Below are 25,067 nucleotides of genomic sequence, written 5' to 3'. Positions count from 1 at the left end.
ACACGTAGTAGTCATACTCCCAGCTGTAATACTGATGATTGAAAACAGCATTTATTTCTCATGCTCCTAATTTTCTGAAGCCCTAATTTTGTTGGTCCAAATCCTGTTAGCTGTCATGCATGCTAATAATTTTAGATAGGTAAATAATCCTGCAGTCTTAGTTCAGCATGAGCAAACATATGCTGGAGCATTAAAATAGTGCTTAGCATCTTCACAAAAATAAAAGCCATGTTCAAAGATTTTGAATGTTTTTTCTTTACTAAAGCCATTCTTTTTTTGCTGATAAAGATTTTAATACAATCACTATAGCTATATTACAAAGAATAAAAGTGCAAGTACGGAAAGGACAAGCATTGCCCCACCAGTCCACATTAAAATATCAACTACTCTGCTCTAGTCAGTGGCAGAAGATGTTGAAAGTGACATTTGCTGCTGTAGACATCTTACTAAGGGCCTGAAGCTTCCACTGAGTGTGATAATGAAAATTATTTTCTGTAGGTTTTACTTCTTCAGGCACATTAGGCAGATTTTTAAGTTGCATGCTAAATGTTTGCAGCAGATCATTTTTATTAAGTGTATGCTAAATGTGAACAAAATGTGCGTTCACCAGTTCTACTGAAATTGGTGGTATTTCAGCTTCTCTTGGCTGGAGCTGTATGTACGAGTGAGAAACTTACTGTGCCAAGCTGCAGTCTTCTGGATGGGATTTCTCCCTTCTTGTTTTTTTCTCCCAAATGCCGTTTTCCTTTGAGAAGTGTTGTTTTGTTAAAAACCTTAAAACTGGTAGGTTTTTTAATTGTATTAGGAAAACACACACACACAGAGTTAACAGTCATTTGACCCATTATGGGATAATAATTCTGCCTGCAGAAGAGAAGAAAAAATGCTTAATATTTTTTTCTGATCTTTGCTTTGAAAAAACACAAGTGATATGGCTGTGTATGGACATGGTGACATTCTGCTTTCATTTCCAGCAGTAACTGAAACCAGCAGGATTGGATAACTTGCATGCAGTATTTAATACAAAAACAGAAACAAAAGCAAAAAAAACAAAACAACAGAAAATTTGGCTGAGGATCTATCTGGTCCGTTAATGCTGATTTCCAGTAAGTCTTTTAACACTGGGGAAATCCCTAAGGCCTGGAAGAAAGCTGATGTCCTGCCAGTGTTTAAGAAGAGTGAGTGTGGTAGGATGGGTGGCTGCAAATCCAGCAGCCTGACATCAGTTTTTGTGAACAGTGGAAGAGTCCACAGTGAATTGAAATGTGCAGGAGGGGGAGAAATGCAGCTGTTAAAGGACGCTCACACAATACAAATTAACAGAAGTTTATGGGTAAAATATTCTGTCAAGTTAGTAATTTTTATCGTTACAAAATTGCTTGACAAAGTGACATATTGATGAAATCAGATTCTGAAAAGCATTTAATTTTTGTGTCCTATGACATCTTGATTAGGAAACTGAACTGACAGAAAAATCAGTATTGTATGTGTTACGTCGTTTTGAGGATGATCCTATCAGTCTTTAAAATGTAGGTCTGAGTGGAGAATCTTAACACAGTGGCGTTTCTGAAGACATCTCACAGGGAGGGACCTGCTCTTGGCTGTAAGCTGTGTGGTCTTCCCTGAAACCGGTGAGGTGCTTGTGGAGCTAGTGGACTCGTTCCCGGACGAATGTGCATACCAGGAAGTGGGCTTAAAATGGATATTGGAAAGGTAGTTGGTGGTGGTTATGGAGGCACACCATGCCAGGTTCAGGAGTGTCACTGAGCCAAAAGGAATGGGAGGCTGGGAGCGTGGGCTTGCCCCACTGGAGGTATCACATTTGTTTGCCCCATTTGGACTGCACCCTGGGTTTCTCTTTATAGCTAGTAGTGGGGATATAGCCATGGTCTGGACCCACACACCTGGGCTTGGACTTGGAAGGGCTCAGGCAGGAGACATAGGAATGATTAGAAGACTGGAAAACATTTTCCTGGAGTGAGAGACAGCAATTTATTTTGCCTTTTAGTGACCCCCTTATCTAAGATTTAATTAATACCCAGTAAGATTGTTCTAAATTGCTTGTGCCAGACTAGACCAGCTCATGCTGAAAGTTTCTGTGTCGTTTCATGAGATGGGTTTTGACATTGTGAACAGAAGCGGAATGTGGTTGCAGAATCCCATGAAAAGCTTCTGTGTTGGGTGTATCCACTGCAGGGCTCAAGCAAGACAATAACAAATAACCTTAATTCTAGGGCCTCCCAGATTTTGTCCCTGTGTATAACTTTTATACCTGGAGTGTCTCCTTCTGGCACATGTTGTTCTTGGTAAAACGTGGTGTCCCATTTAGGATTCATTTCGTCCTTCATAGTTGAAACTGGAAAAGCTTACTCTGCTTTGCTCAAATGACCGCTCCAGACTTACTCCTAGAGGAGAAAAAAAGTAATACTCATCTTTCTGGGGTGAAAATGAGTATTGTTCTGGCAATCAAGTAATTTTTGAGAAGCAGGAGAACACAGCCACTGATGTCTTGGCGGATGAAGCATGCCCTGCACCTGCAGACACTGCTGACATTACGCCCGCTCCTTGCTGATAACACTTCCTGAACTCATCATGCAGCTGCTCCATTGAGTGAAGGGTGTTGTGAGGCTCCCAGACTCTGCCTTCACTGTCAGAGAGCCACTGCAGGAAGGGTGCAACGACTGGTGGTTTGGTCTTGGGGTGGTGGGAGAAGGTGAGAAGTGCTTGCACGAGTTGGCAGGTGTTAAGTGCCCAGGCGAGGCATCGCTGTAATAAGGAGGTGGGGTAGATCAGTACTGGTGCACTCCAGCTTCAGGGAAGAAGCCAGGAGGCCTGTAGGAGGCTCAGTTGGACCGTGCAATTTTTTCTTCTTTTTTTTTTTTTTTAATGCATGTTTCTGCTTTTAGAAGAAAGGTATATCTCTGCTGAGCAGCTGTGTTCCCCAGGTATGATTGGAGAGGACCTATAGACTGCGGTGGCAGTAAGCTGTTTGGCTATGATTTACTCTCTTTAGCCTGGAAACACAGCTGCTTTTATCCCACACATCTGATATGGGTGATAACAGATTTTTCGACCTCTCCATCTAATAGATGTTAGTTGGGATGGGGGAGAGAGCTGGGGAAAAAAACAGTAAAACTCAAGATAAAGGCAATTGAATAAGTAAAGCAAAAATTGTGCATGCAAGCAAAGCAAAACAAGGAATTCATTCACCACCTCCCACCGGCAGGCAGGTGTTCGGCCATCCCCAGGACAGCAGGGCTTCGTCATGCATAGCGGTTACTTGGAAAAACAAATGTGCCCCTCTTCCTTCTCCCCTCAGCTTTGTATGCCAAGTGTGACATTCTGTGTTATGGCACATCCCTTTGGCTGGTTGAGGACAGCTGTGCCAGCTGTGCCCCTCCCAGCTTCTCGCTGGTGGGTGGGAGGCAGAAAAGCCCTTGGCTCTGTGTCGGCCCTGCTAAGCAGTAGCGAAAACCTCCCCCTGTTTATCAACACTGTTTCCAGCACAAATCCAAAACACAGCCCCATACGAATTACTGTGAAGAAGCTCAACTCTACCCCTGCCAAAACCAGGACAGCTGGACATGCAGGGCTGTTTGGACAGGCAGTCCTGAACAAGGAGGAAGAACTGCTGGATTTGGTGTTTGAGCTTGAGATGGGGTTACTGGCAGTTGGGGGAGGCAGAAAAAAAATGCTTGTCTTGAAAGAGAGCTTTCTGGTCAAAACAGTTGTGAGGGCTGCAGAGCTGGTTTTCCATAGGTGAATGCAAGTAGGACAGCCCTGTATGTCTCAGAAGCCAGGCTCCAGGACAGGGCTATGCGCACAGGCTCTCTTTGGCTCTGCAGACCATGCCCTTCACCTGTGTTTGCTGGCTCATCTCGAAGGGACAGTGACTGTCCCTTCATTGTACCACTGTGAAGATCTCCATCTCCCTGCTGGCTGAGAGCCAGCACAGAGCAGTAGACCAGAGGTCTGCAAACTGTGGAGAAACTCAGGGAAGGGTTTTGTCTTCACTGCAGTGGCCTGGGTAGCCATCTCTTATTCAGGGATGCTTTCAGGGGTTCAGTGTCCCTTCCCCCCCCCCCCCCCTTCTGCTTTGAGGAAGAAGGCTCTCACTGGCAGATCTGAAAGGCCTGATTCTGCATACCTTGTGCTACAGTAATTCATACTGTGCACTTTTAGTCCAGATTACCTGGTCTGTGATGGTTTGTTTGTCATGATGGGAGAAAGATATCTCAGATTTCCTTGTATGTGGCAAGTTTATTTAATCACACAGTTCAAAAGCATCAACATTATTGTTTTACTAGAAGTTGCTAAGTGATAATTTCTTAAATACCTCTTTTCAGATAGGGTTGTGGGCTGAAAGTTTTACACGTGTAAACACCTGAAAGAAGAGGCTTTAAAATAAAGCACCCTCTGGAGTATATTGATCAAAAGAGGACTGAGGGGAAAACAAGGATCAGGATGCAGGGAGTCAGCCCTCTTTGTTTTGTTGAGAGCCCTGCTTCTCTGTAAGGTCCAATTTCAATGTCTTTATGAGGAAGAGGGACATAATGCATGGACCCATGTAGTGCAGTGAGGCTTAGTCAAACTGAGTGGTACTGGGATGCAGGTCAGTGTCTGGCCCTTTGGTGGGGGCTTTGAGAGCAGTGGAGGTGAAAACCTGGTCCTTTGTGCACTCACATCAGTATCCATAAAGGGCAGTCCCTGTGAATCTCATATCGGAGCAAGTTGTTCTCTTGGGAACCTGTACTGCATTGACAGAAATTGTAAATGGGGAGTGTGGGGGCTGGGTATGGGGGTGTTGATGTTAAAGCCCTGTCTGCTTACTGAAGGAGCAGTAAGTGGGCTTCTATGTGAAAGAGTAGGGCTCAGCAGAATTACATAGGTGTGAAAAGAAGCCGAAATGGTGAAATCAGACTCTGGGGATGGAGAAGAGAAAGAGGAAATGTGGCATTGGAGAGGAGAGCAGCTGGGACCTTCTCCAGAGCCTGACATTTAGGCTTAGCCAGGTATTGCTGTTGTGTTCCTCAAATTCCCGTTGAGAGACTCCAGTCTCTTCCTGTTCCCTTCCTTCTTTCACTAAACAGGTTTCCTTTCCTCTTCTCATTTTAGCTAAAGCAGGAAGTGTGAACCGGGAAGGTGTTGATGTGTAATACTTCATATGGTATCACTGTGCAATGTACAAGTAATAAATTACACACTGCATGCTTAGACAATTTACTGCTGGCTTTTGTATGTGCTGTGACAAGTGCTCAAAAGGTCAAAAAAGCTTCCTTAACAAATTTGATAAGATAAAGCAGTGAGCTGTAACAGCATAAAGTCCTGGGGGCCATAGACCAGAATAGAAGAAATAATTATGCATGGTAATGGGTAATTACAGATAATGGCCTTTTTTGGGGGTGGCAGAAAATACACAGCCCCACAGCCTTGCCTGGAATGAACATTGTCTAGCACATTAACTTTATAGCAAGCTAAAAGTTCAACACTGGAACCAAAGATAATCCGCAACTTCTAATGGGAAGAGAACAAAAATACTCCTCTCAAAGGCAGAGCAAGCTTGCATGCTTTGTTCCTTGGGAGGCAGAATGTCTCAGCAGAAAGTAAGTAATGGTGCCAGCTTTCTTTGACATCTGAAATAGCTCTGTCATGTTTGTCTGGTGGGAGAAACATATTGTTCCAGTGTTTCTGATTATGATGTTAGGGAGTGATTTCATACTGGCCTCATTCAAGGCTACTGTCCGACCTCAAAGCCAGCTATGAATTGGACTAATGTGCTGCGAGACTTAATATTGCCAAACCAGTTTAATAAGAGTTTACTGATACTTTATATACTGAGCAAGGGGAGACTGTCAGGTGTGGATCCAGGACTCTTGAGGTCTGAAGGCAAGTGTTTCCTGATTGAATAATTAATTTTTGGTGTTTAATGGCATAGCTGTCTCCTGCCACAGAGACTGGCTTGCAGCTAGATAGTAACACTGCAGTGATGAAAACACTCACTCTGAATTGAAAACTATAGGAAATGTAAACTACCAGAAGCTGAACTCTGCTCACTGGGAATGCCTTCCTGCTCCTTGAGTGTGTTACTTGAGTAGTCTCAGTTCTGCATTTTCAACAGCATGTCTGTGTATGTGCAGAGTCTCTGTAGGCTTAGAAGAAGTAAGAACTGCTAGCCGTAGGTGTAAGAACTCACGTCAATAGACACGGGCAATGAAATTCTCTTAATGGCCACAGCACATATACAGGATCCCTTTTCTGAAATACCCAATCAGATGGAAACTAATCAGCTGCTATGGCCACGTGAGTAAATTGAACCATGCCACTATATTGAAATCTGACTGTATGTGCTATCCTGATCTCTGAAACAGTTCCTGGTGTGTGTCTGTCCCAAGCTGACTAATATTCTCCCCCAGATTCCCAAGCGTGGTCCAGTAACCTTTCCCAGTAGTCAGTTTGGTGCTACTGCCCTGGTTTAGATGGTGAAGAAGTCTAATAGCATGGACTCTGTGCCATTTGACCTCAGCATTGGAGGCTTACCCATGCATATTTAAATTACTATTATTAGTGTATAATAATATGTGTAAGTGGCTCTTAACAGTACTGGTAGGAACAGAAGATAGTCCACATTTATGTACAGAATGAGTGAACATTACAGACAGAACTTCAGTGTTTGCATTTCTCAGTGCATGTTCTTAAAAACAGTTTGCATCACTGAGACAGATGGGATGATAGAAATTCCTGTAAATTCCCTGACGTTTCTTCTTTCTCCAGAAAATTTCTATCAGAAAAGTAAGAAGGGAAAGAATGATATATATACTTCCTTCTGCGTTGATTTTCCCATGCATATCTGTAATTGTGTGAATCACCGTAGTTTTATTGAAGTAAATGGTCTGAGACTGGTTTACATTAACTGAGGATTGGACCACTGTTTTTCACCATGCTCTGCTAAGTGAAGGCAGGAGCCCCTCATAGATTACTGACTGTGTAAGACCCACATGTGTAACTGACCCTGAGAACTTAACTTCCTTAAAAGAAAATCCTGGCCATCCTGAAATGAATTACTGGTTAACTACTATTAATATGCCATAGAGCTGGAGAGTCGTCTACAACACTGCAAGATCAATAACAGTATTTATCGTGCATCATATTGATCTTCTGTGAAAGAGTGGGCCGTATTTCACACTGTGTACATAGTGCAAAAAAAGTAGCATCAGTTCTCTACAGGAATTAGTAAATACATAGAAAAGAGCTTAGAGATCCAAGGGCACAACTGCATGAAGGGATACTCTTGGCTCACTACAAGAGCCTTGCTCAGGCAGGGAGAGCCTCTGATGCTGCTACGTTGTAGATTTGATGTTCCAAAATCTGGGTGAGAATTTTAACCACTATTTGGTTTACTTGTCTAGTTTTGGTTCCTTCTTGTACAGGTTCAATCCCGTATTTTTAATCGCATCCTGTTCGCAACTTGCAAAATGTTAAAATTTGTGGCTAGTGGTAGGGAAAGAACCCAGGAGCCCTTCGCAGTTTTTCCCTGTAGAGGGTGAAGACAGCCAAGGTGTGAGCGCAGCTCCTGCAGCAGACCTCTTGTTTGAAAGGGCAGGTGGAGGGACAGAGTAGGAGTCTGATGGTGTAGCAGCAGTTGCCTCATTGAGAGCTGCATTCCTCTCAAAAATTGCTCCCTTTAAAGCAGTGGACCTAAGGGCTGCCCATCAAGTGCAGGTGTTGTAATGTGGCAAGCTCTGAGGCAGGGGAGGACCCTCTCCTTGCCAGCAATTACATTTGTGGGGTAAAAAACGCCACAAAACAAACAAACAAACAAAAAACCAGCTGAAAACTGCTTTCTTAACCTTGGTAGTCTCATCTTGCTGGTGGAAAATGCAGCCACAGACAGTCTCCCTTGAAGAGGACACCTTGCTTGTTGAGCAGCTGGAGGGAGGGCTGTGGGAAGGTTCAACCTGTATGTATGTTGGAGTCAGGAATTACAGGTACAGGCCAAAGACCAACTAGAGAAACCCCGATTAGTTAGAGTTTAGTGTAGTTACAGATGTTGGTTCCAAAAGACCTGTGCTGTTTGCCAGCGGCGGCCCTGCGTGAGGATGCTTTAGCCCACAAGCAGTGTGCTTGCCTGCAAAGGGCTAGCAGACGTCAGAAGCTCCCCTGGATATTAGGTAAACATAAAATCGCTGGGCAGATCTCCAAGTGCCCTGTTTTATCCCTAAGACAGTTTAGCAAGGTTCTTTGACCTTTAATTCTGCTGGCCTCGGCATTTAGCACTTCTTTGAAAGTACACTGTGTAGGTACTGGCTGGTCTAACCTTCCTGAGGTTTTACTGCTCAGAAGTCAGATCTTTCAGAGCTTTCTCCATTAATAGCAAAACTCTTTCCCCTTATTGTGTTTACAGTTGTGTGTGTTCTGTATATGTTGTATGTGTATGATATATGCATTAGTAGTAGGAGATGGCATGATTCAGCTAGGCAGGATGGGGTAAGAGCGTAGAGCTGGACTGCAGACCTGTCCCTAACCTATTGCATGCCAGAGTCACTGAAGACCTGCAAGAGCTCATCTCTCCAGAGGCATCCTTCCCTCAGGCTGGCTGGTTCAAGACTGTGAGTTTAGAGTAACCAGTGGGATGTTTTGACTTCGTCTGACATGGCATCCACCCACAGTCCAGATGGCACAAAGCTATGTCTTGTATGTCTCCCTTCTCCCAGGTGAAGCACCAAATCTCCAGATGCTACAGAAAAAAAGCAGAGTCTTGTCTCAAAGCATGACATCAGAGAAAATCTCATCTCCTAAACTCAGGGGAAAGTGTGAGCTGAAGCAGGTGGCATGTTTCTCCTGCTCTTTGTCAGATGTTGTCAGTCCTTCCATCTTCAGAAGCATGATGTGGCTTGATATTTAGGGAAAATTAACCCTTCTAGCTATCTTTCCAGCGCCAGCGCAGGAGTCCTAGTTCTGATTGGAGTTGGGTGTGTCCATCTCTTTGCTTGAACTTTCTCTTTTGCCAGGGCTTCTGTTTTTACTGCTGATCTGCTGGGGCATATCCTTGTAGTGGGGCTGCAGCTCAGAAGGGCCATGTGGCAGCGATGTAACAAGGACCACAGATTCCATAATTCTGCATTTATAAGAGAAAGATGCCTCAAGGTGCTGACATCTGGCCATTTATGTGTATGGGTGCGTGGTGCCTGAATGAGTGGCTGACTGGCTCTACAGACTCAGTATGGAGTCTTCAGAGGGCAGGTGATAGTATTGTAGGGGCTATTGGAGAGCACAGGGACAGCAGAAGGAAAGCAGAGGACCACTTTGGTGGATTTGTAACAGCCCTGAGCACTCAGCTGCTGACGGCTGTTGTGCAGCTAGATAAAGAGGTGGCTGCAAGTCAACCCTTTTGCACCTCTGGGGGCAAATGATGGTATCCCCAACAAAATACAGGAAGAAAGAGAAAAGAAGGGACAAAAAGCATATTTTCTTCCCCTGCTTAATGCAGCAGGGGACTGCTACAGCTGCTCTTGCTTTAGGAAGGAGCTGCAGTACTACCTGCCCCTGGAACATCACAGAGACATCAAAGATGCTTATATGATTTTGTGGATAGCTATGAGCAAGTCTCTGTTCTAGCCTAGCCTGTCTTCTGCCGTGTGAAGAAGCAGCATGCATGAGACCTTTCCAAACTTGCAGCAAAACTTGCTGCTCTTCCCCTCACTTCCTTTTGGTTGCTGATGCTTCAGGGTGGCTCACCTTTCATGTGTAGGTGTAAAGAGGCCCCATCTTCCTGGCCTAATATTCTTAGCAGAAAGTGTTATCCCTTCTTACGAAGCACTGCAAGTGGTGGAAGGACACTGCAAAGGTCTTGGAAGAAGTTGCGTATCTGTGCAGCGTAGCATAGCCCTGCCAGAAGTTCTGTAGCCGGCTGCCTTGCATTGCTCTGTCTCATGTCAAATCTGTATCCCAGCAGGAAGCACATTGGAGGATTTTGCTTTCAGCTTCTATTTTACAGCGTGAAAAGCAGAACAATTGGACCACAGCTTGATTTGGGAGCTGAATCTGAGGAGGAGAGTCAGACTTGTGCTGTGATTTATCAGAGTTGTTGTCTTTCAGCGCCAGTAGTCTTAAGTTCTGTTTTTATCAGACACAGACAAAAGGACTTGAAGAGAGGCCTGCCCAGAAGCAAAATAATAGCAATAATATAATTTCATAGAAATATGAAAGTGCAAAACCTGTGTAGGGTCTTTTATGGCATTGCAGCCTCTTCTGTGTGCAAATTTGAGGTACTGCCAACAAAAAAGGCCAGCTGACGTTGTTCTAGCTTGCATAGGGCTGAGGGGCAGAAAAATCAGATGCAGGAGGTATAAAACACTCTGCTATTAAATGCGTGTAGTTCACTGATCTCAACAAAATGGTGAAAGGGGGCACTGTACAGTAAAGTGATCTGGAAGGAGACAATCCACGATGGCAGAGAGCTTTCATTACAGCTGAAGAAGTGAAAACAAGTTGAATTGTAAATGGCAGTAATGGGTGAAACTGATCATTGGATCTGGAGTGCAGCTAATGCACAGTACAGAGGAAGTTGTTACCATGACTCTGAGAGGCTGGTAAATGCCACCATATTAATATTGCAGATATGTAACCACGGTACAGATATACCAAGAGAAACATACAAAACTAGGCAATGCCTGCCTGACATCTCTCTTAGGGCTGTTATTTCATATGTGCCTGTTGTGCATTCTGCTTCGTCTCCATACCTGATAGCCCTCAACAACTCATCAGTATGCTTTAAGACACAACCTTCTCTCCTCCATGGTAGGTAGACTGGGAAGACATGGGAAGAGCAGGAGCTCCTTGCAGAAGGGAAAACTATGCCCCAAACACTTTGTAGGGGTTTGTGCAAGGCAGGGTTACAGGGATGTGAGGTAGAACCAGAGCTGCAGGGATGCCGGGATGTACAGTTCCTCTGTTGTTTAGTATGTAAACATATTTTCACTGTGTGTTTAGACCTCCTAAGGCTGTGGTAGTGTTTTGCTGTGTCTGGCTCGGCCAGGTAGCCAGTGCAGTGTGTCAGAGAGCTCAGCTCTGAAATGGTACCAACAAGCACCTTCCTTTTACATCCTTGCAAATATCACAGGGCACTGGTTGATACAGGGGTGAGGAAAACAGGACTTAAAACATCCTCAGAGAAGCCCAACCCACCTTAGGGAACCACAGGGGAGGCAGATCTTGGTGGGGACAGCCTGCAGGGCTTGCAGCCAGCTGGGCTCTGGTCTGAAGGCACTCCTGAGCGCAGGCAGCAAGTCAGGAGCAACCCCCTCCTCCTGCTCTTCTGCCACTGGTGGGGGAACTTGTTCTGCTTTGTGATTTTGAAGGTAAGCAGGAGCTCAGTTTGGGTATGGAGGCTGTGCCAGGATTGAAGGCCTCACTGCGTGGAGGTGGCATGTGGGTTTCTGAGACAGCTTGGCTGACAGCACAGTGCTTTCACTCCTGCAGCTTCTCGTGTGGCTGTGTCCTCTCACCGGCAGGACATTGGCTGGAAAGGGGTCATCCAGTAGCTAGGGCCTTTCTGCTTGCAGGGAATTAAGAGACTTGGCATGCTGTTACAATTTTAAAATAAGAGTGCTGCATCCTTACCTGGTGTGAATTCTTACCAGATCAACTGATGCTGCTTGAGGGCTCAGAGCATGATTTTAACCTGCAGTTGGTTTTGTCTCCTGCTTTGTGGTCTGTGGCATGTGTAGGTGGTGGTCTTAGACTTTGAGTGGACATTAGTTCAGTTGGGTTTCTACCAAACATCCAGCTGTTTCCCTTTCAGTTACCACCTCTTACTGTTTACCACTGTCTGTGCAGCCCTCAGGAGAAGTAGTAGATCATCAGAAGGTGAAAGGTAATGGTTTTCATGGAGCCTTCTATTTCATAATGGTTTGGTTTTTTTCTTTTTCAGAGGGACGGATGGTCATTCAGGACATCCCTTCCATCCCCAGCAGAGGGCACTTGGAGAGCACATCTGATTTGGTTGTGGAGTCCCCCTACTACAGCGGTTTTTACCAGCCGTCCCTGTATCCTTACTATAACAACCTGTACAACTACTCCCAGTACCAAATGGCAGTGGCCGGTGAGCCTTCCTCAAGTGAGGCGGAGGGTATGATTCTAGGTCCGGCCATGAAAAACAGCCTTCGAAGCCTCCCAGCAGCATACATGCCAAGCCAGTCAGGAAAACAGTGGCAGGTATGATGATGTTACAGAGATGTTATGTGGAAGAGTGAGGTGCACATTAAGCTGTTCCTTGGGTCTGATTCTCACCTCCTGTTTGCTGTTTTCATGGCAGTGCCAAACCGGAGCCAGATTCTGGGGTGGTATTAGGACCCCCATTAGGAAAGCTAGCCGAAATGTGTCATTATGATGCAGCACAAGGAAAGCAATCATACAGGTGTAGGTAGGTTGCTGCAGCCGCTGGATAGAAGGCACCCACTCGATCTTACCTTCTGAGTTATGTCACAGGAGATTACAGACTGTTTTCCGAAAAAAAGAGTCCCAGCTGAATTACCCAGCGTAGCATCCTGGCAGCTTCGGGTGTCATTTCTGAGAGGCTTTGCCCTTTAGGAATATTTTCTGTCTTCCACATGCGAGGTGCTGAAGTAACCAATAGACCGTGCTGCTGCATGGTGGGTTGGTGGCAGCCAGTTGAGTGTGATACGGGGTATTGCTGCTAATGGTGTGCTCTGGCAGTGTCAGCTCCAGGGCTCGCCATTTCCACTTGGGTAGCTCAGGTCACAGGCTGTGCCTGAGAGGTTTGCACCAGAGCTCTGCGTATTTCTTAAGGTGTAAAGCCAGCCGAGCCATCTCACTGTAGGACTTGGTAGTTGCAGCCTCCAGCTCAGCACCAGTCAGAGACTGGAAAATGGAGAAATCTGCCAAGGCAAGGGATTCTTGGCAAAGTAAGTGGAGCCATTTCAGTGAGCCTGAGGCTGTTCAGTCGGGCTGCAGTGGCACTTTTCCATCTGAGATTGAACCTGGCAAGCTACACTCTCCATGGCTGTGTACACCCATGGCCCTTGTCTAAGGGCAAGAGAGGGCAGACCTCTTCTATAGAGCCTCAAGAGAGAGTAGGCTGCCTTCCGCAAAGGCTGTGTTGTGAAACCACTCAACAATGAAAGATTAAATATCCACCAAAACCTCCTTTCTGAAGGGAACAGATGGGTCATCCCCTTTGTCGACAGAGAATTCCTCTAGCAATTCTGGCACAGGGACCAACTCTGAAAGGGTATTTTAACTTCCATTACCAAGGAGCTGGAACTAAGACCAGGGTGATTACAATTAGTGTAGCAGTCCACGTCACCTTCAGTGAGTCTTTCCTATCATTGACACTTTTTTTTGTGGAAATGTCCTTCTGAAAATGCAGATGCCTCCTGGGGCAACAGCTGGCAGGTCCATGAATTTGAAGCTCATGACTTTACAGCAGTATGCATTTAGTACTATTCCATGTCCCTTTTTTGCTATGAGTACAGCTGTGTGGGGAAAAGAGCTGTCTCCCTCCCTGCTGCTGTGTGAGCCCACACCACAAGAGCTATCTTCTTTTAGTGTGTTGGTAAGCTTCACTGCAATCACCTTCAAATCTGTGGAGGTACACCTTTTCAGTTAGGTTAGTTGATAGCATCCTCTCTAGCCACTGAGTTTCATCACCAGACAGGAGGAGAATTAGTAAAGGCAAGCTGGTGATAGGATTTTGTGTGTGGTAATGAGGTGAGGTGCCAGTGGTTTTTTAGCTTTTTCATTTTGGTTGATTGAGTTAACTTGGCACGTCATAGCAGAGCAGTTTTGCAATACCTAGCCTGTAAGAGAGCTACTGTAGAGCTGATGCTTGGAGACACCATCACAACACAAATGAGGGGCAGCAACATTTGTCTTGTGAAAATCTTGAAGGCTGCTAGTCCTGCACTTCACCACTCTCCCAGCCTGTAGAGACTTCTGTGATTTTACTTGCTTGGGAAAAATGAAAGGAAATTACAGATACTGACTATTCTAGCACATAGTGTTTGAGGAAGAGATAGATGAGGGTTTCTTAAAGTATGTTAAACCTTGGAATGAAGATGGTGTTCTCCTGGTTCTGTTTTCATGTACTGTCATTTGAAACTAGACCGTATGTGTAAGAAGTCTTGGCCTGGAGGGTCCATTGTCACACTGTGAGACTACCTGTTTCCTGTGGGACCTTTGACACCCCTTAAAGAAATAAAAGCAATAGTACGTTCTCCACACGTTTTTCTCTTGGGGCCTTGCAGAATCTGTAACTAACTTTTACTTAAGGGCCACTCAAATTTGTTTGGGATACCAGAGAGGTAATTAAGGAAAAAAAGAGGTGGTTGTCAAAAAGGACCATTTTCCTTCCACCAGCTGGCTCCAAGCACTGGGTGTTCATTCCCACCTTGTAGGTTGTGTGGCATGAATTTAGTGATTTACCTCACCTAAGATTTTAATTTCTCCTGGCCGAACCTTTTGGGATCTCTCAGTGCTGTTCTGGTGAGATGTCTGTGCAGAGAGACTAGAAGCAGTGCTTTCTGCCTGCAGAAGTGACATCTCCCCAGTTGCTATATGGCCTAAAACCAGGAGCCACCTCTCCTGTTCAGCAGGGCAGAGTGTGGTTCAAGGTCAGTGTCATGTGACTTACAAAATGTTTCTGAGAGGCTGATCTGCAAGAAGGATTGTTATTGCTGGAAGAGTTACGAATCATGGGGTTTGCATACTGTTATGACAGCATAACATTGCACAAATAATCATAAAAAGTTTTACTGAGAGCTAGGCTAGATAATGTTTGATGGCAGTGGGTGCAGTGATGCCGAGGTTGTAAAACACTGTGTGGCACTGAAGATGGTTTGTTGTAAGGGGAACAAGCTTTCAGCTACTGCACTCGCTTAAACGTCAATTCTGTGCGTGGAAGGTTACCAGTAAAGGAAGATCCAGAAATACAGTGTTAAATGGAGAAGGATGAATGCATTTCTTTGTCAAGCACAGTGAGGAGTTACAGGAGAGTTTTCCAAGCATGATCCACAAAGAGGAATCAAACCTTGCTTACACCTTCAGGGGGTTTTGTTGGCAAACCTATTGTCGTGGTTTAACCCCAGCCAGTAACTAAGTACCATGTAGCCACTCACTCACTCCCCACACCCTTCAGAAGGATGAGGAGGAGAATCAGGAAAGAATGTAAACCTCGGGGGGCTGAGATAAAGAGCAATTTAATAACTGACATGAAACAAAATTTGAACAGAAAAAGTAATAATAACAACAACAATTATAATGAAGAGGAGGGAGAATGGAAGAGAAACAACATCCAGAGGAAATGGAGGAAAGAAAACAAGTGTTGCACAGTGCAGTTGCTCGCCACCCGCTGACCGATGCCCAGCTGGTCCCTGAGCAGTGACCCAGTGATCGGCAGGCCCTGGCCAACTCGCTCTGTTTATATGCTGCTGAGCATGATATAGCGTGGTATGGAATGTCCCTTTGGGTCACCTGCCCTGGCTGTGCCCCCTCACAGTTTCTTGCGCCCCTCCAGCTTTCTTGCTGGCAGGGCCTGAGAAACTGAAAAGTCCTTGATTTAGTATAAACATCATCCAGCAACAACTAAAAAACATCAGTGTGCTGTCAACATTGTTCTCACATCATAGCCAAAACACAGTACTGTACCAGCTGCTGAGAAGAAAATTAATTCTATTCCAGCTGAAACCAGAACACCTGTCCAGGCTGATTCTTCCCAGAGGAACCATGTAGCTGTATCTACAAAGGAATTTTTGCTGAACTGCCTGTACTGCATGGGTTTATTTTTCACACGCGCAGCTTTCTTAACCAGTCTTCCAGTATGTGAGTCTGCGTGTGACTGGTAGTGCTGTAACATTTTTGATCAAAGTTTTTTATTTTTGCTTCTTTACCAAAATCTTAGCTGTATGATGCCTGCTGTAACTGAATCAAGGCAGCTTGCTAAGATTGTGAGCTCGCGGGAGGGTGTCTTTGTGTGCTCACTGTAAGGTACCCTAGTCTAAGCAGCGTAGACAAGACCCCTGTCTTTTTCCAGGCTCTGTTGGTAGAGTCTTAAGCTTGTCTTGGAATAACTGTAACTACACAAGGAGAATTGCATACTTAAGGTAACTTCTGGATGCAGACAAGGTGTTGAGCAGCCCAGCTGTCTGCTGTTTCAGGATTTAGGGAGCAAGGGAGAAAAGCCAGGGAGGGAATGTGTGAGTGTGTGTGGGATGGGATGAGGATTAATGCATCATTGAGCCTTGGCAAATAAACGGAATCACTGAATCTTTAATGTAGATTAATGTCAGATTTCATTAGTCTTTGTTCTTGGCAGAGGCTGGTGTGGATTCATGAGTGGATTCATAGAGGTGCAAATTTTTTAGATATTTCTGTGTAGGTTTTGTTCATTTGTATACAGTTATCCCAGAAGCTGTATCCATCATGATTTGATAAGCATAATGAAGAGGATAGTTTTGGTCGAGACCTTCAGTCATTTGTATTCTGCTGCTTTTGTCACCTGCAAGGCAGATAATCAGATATATCTGGTGGTGTACCTAAAGAAAAGGCAAGCTTAGGTCAGAAAGGAAATGTAGCAGATGTGGTGGTTGCTGTGCATCTCCTTTCACTCCAGTTCTGTGTGAGCATGTGGAGCCTCCCTTGAAGCTCTTGTAATTGTTCGTTATGACAGGAATTTATGTGCATTCAATCCAGTGAACAGTTAAATGAGTTCACCAACATTAGTGCTCCAAGTCAGAGCATGGTGTTATATAGTGGAAGTTGGTCCTTCTGAAACTCGTCTCACTGCAACGCACTTAGGGACAGCAACTGGAAAATGATGTGGTGACAACAGTCTTTTCTACCACATCAAAAGTAAAACCTGGATGGACATGTCAGACTCTAACCAGGTTTAATTCTCCAAGCTGGCAGTGAAACCACTGGCATGTGACGCAGACCATGAACATAATAGGGACTCCTTGTGAGTCAGCATCCTCCCCAAAAAGTGTTAAAACTCTTCTGTTTTCTACAGCTGAACTATTAAAAATCCACAAGATGCCAAGTTTAGCCCCACACCTGGGGACAAACAGCTGCATTTTCTTTGTTGCTCTGGTAACTCCACAGATCCTGCTTTGCAGAAAGGTTTAAGCTGGCCAGGAGGTTTTGGACAAATTTCAGAATTTCATGACATCTATTTTATGCTCTGAGGTGGCTTTTTTTTCTTTCTTTTTTTAATGCAGCTTGGCAAACCAGTATTCACACTTCCAAAAGCTCAACTTTCTTGTTCTTCTCTTAAACCAGTTTAGAGCAAAAACCAGAAGTAAGAATTGGTGAAAGTCAGACTGAGATTTTAACTCATTTGCCAACATGGGAATTACATTTACTGTTTCGAAGTGGAAATACTTAGCATTGCTGAGGTAGGAAACTGTTTTTTTAAGGATTTCTTAAAAAGCAGCAAACATAGAAGACTGTCTTTTACTAAATCTAGAAAAGTGTAGCTGTGATAGGGCCGCTAGCAGTTTGAACTCTTTAAGAATAGCTGCTTGCTAGTAAAAAAGGTAAGTCTTCTCAGCTTCCACAACGTGCTTCTATTTTCTGGCACAGTTTTTACTCCAGTAAGCCTGGCCTTCTTGCAGAAATGTGCGGTCTAACTCTCCAGAAATAGGTGTAAAATGTGTGTGTGTAAATATATACACATTGTGCAAGTCAACTGACACAATCGCGATTTTATGTGTAAGCAGTGTATTATATACTGTATTCATAACATACCCTTCACACCACAGATTTATGCTAAAAGTATCCTAATGTTTCTGACAGCTCATGTGTGACATGAATGCAATCCATATTTCTTGGAGGAGCTAATCTAAGCGGTTTGTTTTCCGATACTGCTGATAGGGCTATATCTCTAGGTGTCACCGCAGTTGAGATTCTGATGGTAACATATTGTTTATGGGTCACTGCCTTTGTCTAAAAGAATAGGTTGGAACAGAATAGCAAAGGTTAATTAAGTTTGTCTATCAAGGAGGGACAGATATAGATGTCTCTTGTATTTTCTATGCTAGAATCAAAGTAAGTCAAGGCAGGTTATCATAGACTTGTTTTGCCTCATGCTGGAAAATATGCTTAGCTGGTTTTAGGAATGAAACAAAGCCACTCTGGGCAGTGTGAGTGCAGCAGTAGTTGTGAGAGGTCAGCTCATGGGCAGTAGCATTGCAAGATGGGAGAGTAGTGGCAACCCTGATTTACAGCTGGGGAAACTGAGGCAGGGAAGTGTTAAATAACTTGCCCGTGGTCACACAGCCTGCACATGACAGAATGGAGATTCCTGATGTGTCGACACTCCAGTGCCTGGCAGATGCTTTCTCATCTCGTGCCAGAAACTGACTTGTGAGACTGTGTCTTGCAGCTTCTGCAAATAAAAGAATTAACTGGGTGATGTTTTGTCTGAATAAATCATGTGGGAAGGGCAGGACCATTTTCTCATCTCTGAGGCTGGAAGAAGTGAGCCACCACTTGTGCCTGCCTTGCCTCTTTTCTGCCTCTGGTCTGGCCACCTTTTCTCATCAGCTCTTCCTGCGTGAAGATTTGTAGAGGTTATGCAGATGTTTCCAGGAGCATGGAAGGAGGAGCTGGGCTTTACGTTGCTCTTCCGCAAGCTGTTGAGGAAGCTTTTTTTGCAGGAACAGAGTGAACTGATGCAAGAGCATTTTCTTCATGCTTCCCTGGCTATTGCTACGTATTCTGTCACTGTTGCGCACTGCTGTAGGTCTGCACTGACTGTTGTGTGCTCAGTGACAGACCAATCCTGCTTCCAGTTAGCCTGTTTCGGGACGAGTTGTTCCTGCCTTCTGATTTCCCGTATTGGCTTTACAAAGGACCAAGGAAGGAATTTCCCCTGTGTGCACCGTCTTTTAATCAGGCCATGTTTATTTGTTTGTGAGTTATAAGCATCCCACTGTTGCTTGCAGTACATCCTTTAAAAAGTTACTGAGTGCATGCTGCGCTGTACAATTTAGAGGAATCCATCAATGTTGAATAGGCCAGATGTGCTTCTCTGATAATCTGTTTCTCCCACTGAAGTTGGGTACTTGGTGAATCAATCCTGCAGCTGGGGCAGGGCACAAGGGAAATGTGGCTGGAAGGGGATGCACTGTAAGTGAGCAACTCATGTGTCCAACTCAGGAGTTCATCTTGTTCTCTGCAGAGAGCAAGTGCATGCCCATCCCTTCCATAGCGCTCCCTTACCTAAAACATGCCTTGTTCTTATGGAGCATAGCCTGTGCTGATGCCAGTCAGTGTAGCTTGTGGGACCGTCCCAGTCCTTGCCTGTCTTGGCCTAGCTGTAGGACTGGAAGAGGTGAGGGAGGCAAGGGGAGGCACCAGAGGGCCAGGCATCTCCTCCTGTGATCCCTGCATGACCCCAGGATTCCCCCAAGACAGGACCCAGGGAAGGTTCCCAAACCTGGCACCTGGAGAAAACATGGCTGCAGTGTTTGGAAGGCCAGACTGCCCTGGCTTGGAAATAATCTGAATATTCCAGGACCTCCCCAGGGCTGTTTTTACCTCCCTTTCTGGCACCCAAAAATGTGCAAGGACTCTTCAGAGCTACAGGAGTTAATACAGAGCAAATGCCCCTTCTCATGGGGTAATGATCTCCTGAGACCCCTTTTTAATGCAGCGCTAAGGTCAGGAGTTTTTACGACTGGTTGTTTTTTTATTGTTACTGTAAAATAGAATTGCTAAGCACTATAAAAAGGAAACCTTATGGTTCAGATTTACTGCAGTGTGTATTCTAAACAGTTTAATAAAACAAAACCAAAGCTTTTAGATTTCCTTCAGCAGTTAATACACAGCATATTCTTTGCAGAGCCAAGCAGCTGGCTGTCGGTCGAACTGTGGTTCATAGACTTGGTGTGGGTAATAAGATTATAAAACATGTCTCTTGCTAGCCAGCTACCACATACTAATAATAATAGTAGTAATAATTCATTGCATCCAGAGGTTTTAGATGAGTTGGTTTTTTAAGAAATGGAGAAAAACCCTAAAAAGAGGTTCGAAAAGAAACAGGTCACTGCGTCCACTCTAAAGGGAGAGGAAACACGCATGTGACTCTTTCAGTGCCAGCGAGTGTTCCCTTCAATTTTACAGCTGTCTGCTGCAGGCGACCTTTTCTCAGTTGTACACGTGCACATGTGCGTTTGCACAGGGGAGAGGTGGAGATGTGAGGACCGTGGATGCTGCCCACAGCCCTGCGCCATCAAGGGAGGGAAGTCTGTGCGCAGAACGGCAGGCAGAGGAGTTTGTTAACATTTTTCCCTAGTACTTCTAGAGCTGTTGAGCTTTGTGGATATGTAGATTCAAAATGGCCTTTGGACTGAGCTTTTGGGCAGTTTGCATTGCTGATCCATAATTTCAGGGCAGAGGCAGCCTGGGTTTTGTTGAAGGAGTCTGTGCAAAGTACAGATGTCTGTTTCCAAGAGGAGACTGCCATTTTTCAGAATAGTAGAGAGGATGTCAGTGCGTTTTTTGAGCTCAAGCTTCTTTGGGTTGACACATTAATGTTTTTTTAAGAGCAAGTTATTATTTGTCATGGTTAACATCGGTGCATATAGAGCTGTTTCTGCAAGCATAGGGTGCAGATGGTAGAAAAATCAACATCTTAATTATTGCTTTAATTTATAATAGAAAAACTCTTACTTTCACAGACTAAAAGCATGTTCTGCCAGTCCTTCAGTATATGTGCAAATACGTGCCACTGTGCTGCTGTCAGAAGACGGGCAGAGGTGCACTTTGCTTCCTGTAAACAGCCACTGCTCTCTCTCAGCACTTAATCTTGCTGTAAGCCTGGCTCCACCTGGAAAGCGGGATGTTGACCTCTGTCTCAGAGAGCACCAGCAGGATTTTATGTGACTCAGGCCACATTATTTCCAGCCAGGCATACTAAAATGAATATTGAATTATTAAGGGGACTCCTAGAAAACAAGGGGTGACTGCATTCTGGTTGCTTTGCTGGGAGGTGCCAGTGACTCCTTCTGCAAGGACCAGACCCTGGGGGTCTGCTGGCACAGGGTGGCCATCTGAGGCAGCAGGGTTCCACGTGTGGCTGGCTGGGATCCAAGGGAGCCACAGTGGAGTGGGCAGAGCTCCTCTAACCATGGTGAGATACGGCTGAAAAGGCTGTCAGACACTTCTGGTTGCAAAGTAAACGTCTAATGGCATAGCTAGATGTGCGTTACTGTTGGCACTTCTACCTTTATACCTGGTACAGAACTGTGGTATTTTTTCTCTGTCCAGAAGCTTTCCATCTTAGAATCATTCAGCTCCTGGCAGACTTAGGGAGACCAGGTCATGTTACCTTTCCTGTTGATAATCTTAAATCTTGTGAAGTGTTTGGCTGCATTTTTTGGAGCACTGTAGCCACATTACATTATAGGGTTTTGGGAACAAATGATAGTAGATGGTAGTTCTTTCATAAAACAAAAATTTAAAAACGCATTACCACCTCCCTCAGGAGAGCAGTTTGGATGATTTCAGGGCACTGGAGTAGGACAGACTTTGACTTCTCAGTGCTGCCAGCTTTGCTGCAGACTGTGGGATGGGGAGGAGGTTGTCTGGTGGACTCTGCTGACACAGTGGACCTGCTGGCTGGTGTCCAGCTGTGGCTCCACTACAGGCTTCTTGTGTGGTCTGTCCACAACTTGGTTTTTCTGGGTAAACCAAGAAAATATTTTTCCATCTGACTGTGTTGTAAGAAAAGCAGTGTGTTAGTGTGTGTTGTGACTGCTCAGATTCTGCAGAGTGTGTCCCGAGTGAGTCAATTGGTAGGACTGTCCTCCTTAGCCACCCCGCAGGTCCCTGGCAGAGCAGTTACTACCAGTCTGAGGTGGGTTAGTCTCTGGGGAGGTGTAGGGACTGGATGGACACTTCACCTCTGACACTGGCCAGGTGTGTGCAGTTGAAGGGGTCTGGAAAGCTTCCCGCGGTGTTGTCTGTGCCATAAACAGAGGACTTCCCAGGAAGCTCCTTGCGGTAAAGAGTGCATGTTTGTGTGCCAGATGCAGCTTCACCTGAGGTGAGATAAACCAGCCCCTAGGTATGCTGGTGCTGCTCCTGCTGCTGTAACCGCTAGGTCACATCCCGTATCATGCCAGCTCACCTGTAGCTGAGCAGTGTGGACACACCGTGAGCCCATCAAAGCAAAAACCCAAGACCAGCGTGTCAGGATTTGACTTCTCATCCATCCCCTGAGGGCTCCTTCATGTGCACACCATGTGGCAGTGGGGTGCCCATGGGGTGCTGGGGTTCAGCTTTCACAGACTGCTGTTGTGCTTCTCTCTCTGACAGGTAAAAGGCATGGAGAACCACCAAGCCATCAGCTCCCAGTATCGCATGTGCTCCTACTACCCACCTGCTTCCTACCTGGGACAGGGGGTTGGCACTCCCACATGCGTTACCCAAATCCTGACTTCTGAGGATGTCCCCTCCTACTTGGATTCAAAAGTGAGAGGTAAGTACACCCACCAAGTTGTCTGGGACCACCTTGCTGTGGGGCAGACACCCAGGAGGTGTGGGTTGCTGCTGGGAAGGAAGCTAGGTGTCAGAAAATAGGTGTTTTCAAGATGGTAGCTGTTTTCTGGAAGGCTTATAGTGGAGTGGCAACATAGAGCTGTTACTGGACAGTAGTGCAAGCTTGTACTTCAAGCAGTCTTGTAGTTCAGGAGCACAGTTGTTCATGCCTTTCTGCTCCTATGTATGTCTCTTAAGTTGTAGAAAAAGTCACTTGAGGTTCCATCTTTGGTGCTCCACCCTCTGGCTCCATCCCAGGAAAAAAGAATTATCTTTGCCCAGCCACAGAATTAACTTTCTTCTCCTCAGAAATGCTGTCCATGATTTTTTCCACAGGCTTCCCCCGGAGCGTTTGCTGTTCCCTTCTCTCTGAACCACATGTGGGAACTATCCCTACATCCCAACCATGTTGTGAAGCCCTTTGCAGACTTGCTTCCTTGTTTGCTTTCAAACTCATCACACCGTGTTACTTAATTTAAAACTGCTGCAGATAAGGTTTTATTTTCATATGCAGTGTTTCTTGGCTGTCCTAAGGATTACTGTTATCTGCAGTAATTTCCAGGAAAGCATTGCTGAATTTACCCTGTGGTTTTGAAAACGTTCCTCTTGCTTCCTTGTTCCCTTGCTTCAGTAGCAGGTAGAGCGCACACACAGGCATTAACATGGCCCTGCTGGAGCAGACCAACTCCATTGAGCTGCTTCCCTGTCCCTGGAATAGGACAGTAACTGATGCTAGAGGAGCAAGAAGAGGAACAGAAAGAGTAGGGTGATCCTGCTTTGTATGTCCAAAATCCTCATGCTCCTGCAATGTTCAAAGGTGTCTTAAGCTGCTGATTTCCTCTGAACCATCGTTTCAGTTACCAGCAGCAGTCTGCACTCCATGAATTGAGCTAACCTTTCCATAAGCTGTTCACACTTCTTGTCTCTCTGTAGCAATCAACGAATTGGGCAGTTTAATTTTGTGTGGTCTGTGGGAAGTACTTCTTTTCATTTACGTTACACCTGCCAATTTTTTGTGGGGGTTCTGGTTTTATTTTTGCACAGTCACGCCACTGGCAACAGCATCCATCCTCATTTGCTTCTTTGATGCTCTTGTACATCTTCTTACAATGAAATTAAACTTCTCTTTATATCTGATGGAAGGATATATGTTGTGCAGGTTCCATAATTGTTTTGAGTCATGGACTTTCTGTGGCCAATGTCCTGGTGTCTGTTGCATTTGTGTTGCAGTGAAAAATAGGGTGGTAGTGCCATGAAAGGACCTTACGGACTCAACTGTTAAGTTTTGGATGGTGAGATGTGTATAAAGTCATACCTGTGGCTGGTGTAAATCAGCACTGAGCCCTTGAATTCACTAACTCCAGAACAATTTGTGCTGAGGGGGCGGTTGCTCTGTCGGAATGGCTGTTTTCTGAAAGTCTTCCAAATACTGTGAAGTATCAGATAGATGAAGAAACAACACGTGGTGTGATGAAATCTTAGACTTTTCCTCCTTCTCAGGTAGTTTTAAATGGCTTAGAGAAATCAGTGATCCTTGGTTCATTTTCCTTCTCTTTTCTTCAATTTTATTTTCTTCCTTCTTCTCTGACCACCATTGAACAGTGATGTCTTCCTTTCTGCCCATTGGTTGGAGAAGCAGTTGGCTTTATGCTCAACTGCAGTTAACGCTTTTTCTTGCATCCATCACTACTAATTCACTTAAGAAGTCTTACCAGTTGAGTGTTCTTACAAATAGACAAAAGACCTTATACCCTTTGTTCCCAAATGCACTTCAGTAGTTTTTCATCACTCTAGAAAAAAGTTGTGCGTAATGTGCCACTGATTTTTAAACTGCATAAATACTGTATTTTCAATAATCCCTGACTGCTTCTCCAGACAGTATTCCACATACAGATATTGTTCCCTAAGTTACACCATCAATCAGAAACCGACAAGCAGTGAGATGTAATTTACCGAGATCCAACAGCATTTTCCAGACTCTGAAGAAGTGTTTTTCCATAGCAGGGAGCTAGTGGGTGGAAGAGGCGCTAGTATTTCTGTGAGAAACTGGAACATGTAAGCAGGATAATACCCATTTAATGACCTGCTTAGAAGCATCTTCTTTTTTGTTATGCACATTCTTGGAGGAGATGACTGCTTTTACTTTTTCCATCTACAGACAAAATAATATTCTCAGGCTGTTAGTCCATGATTTACACCCCCATGACATTTTCTTCTGGTGCTTTTCACAATCCACAGAGGATCTGAGTTTTTTTGCTGAGTCAGCAAGCGGGCTGTGAGTGGTGGATCCTGCTTATTAAAGAGGGCAGTCCATTCCCCCAAAGTACTGACTGCTCATGCTGCAAGTGCTGTCTCAATCAAAAGACACATTCTTATGCATTTCTCCATTGATTGTTGGGCTGAACTTTGTACAAGGCCTGACTGCTTTGTATGAAGCCTGGTGACATGTTTCTGCAAGGTTAGTGGTTGCTACTTGCTAAAGACAACTCTAGTGCATGTTTTAAATAAAT

The 25,067-nt window shown here is 44.9% G+C and overlaps 1 protein-coding gene across 1 annotated transcript in view; it reads left to right on the top strand.

Annotated features, from left to right (window-relative positions):
• Nucleotides 1-25,067, top strand: part of DMRT1 (doublesex and mab-3 related transcription factor 1) — a 63,247-nt gene that overhangs the window by 11,856 nt on the left and 26,324 nt on the right. Inside the window, exons 3-4 of the mRNA XM_037373810.1 lie at nt 11,930-12,213; nt 22,336-22,498. Coding sequence (XP_037229707.1) covers nt 11,930-12,213; nt 22,336-22,498 — 447 coding nt within the window. The remainder of the gene's footprint in view (nt 1-11,929; nt 12,214-22,335; nt 22,499-25,067) is intronic.

The sequence above is a fragment of the Falco rusticolus genome, chromosome Z (assembly GCF_015220075.1).
Source record: "Falco rusticolus isolate bFalRus1 chromosome Z, bFalRus1.pri, whole genome shotgun sequence".
Lineage (NCBI taxonomy): Eukaryota > Metazoa > Chordata > Aves > Falconiformes > Falconidae > Falco > Falco rusticolus.
The sequence above is the reverse complement of the archived record's forward strand: the minus strand, read 5'-3'. Positions and strand labels throughout refer to the sequence as shown.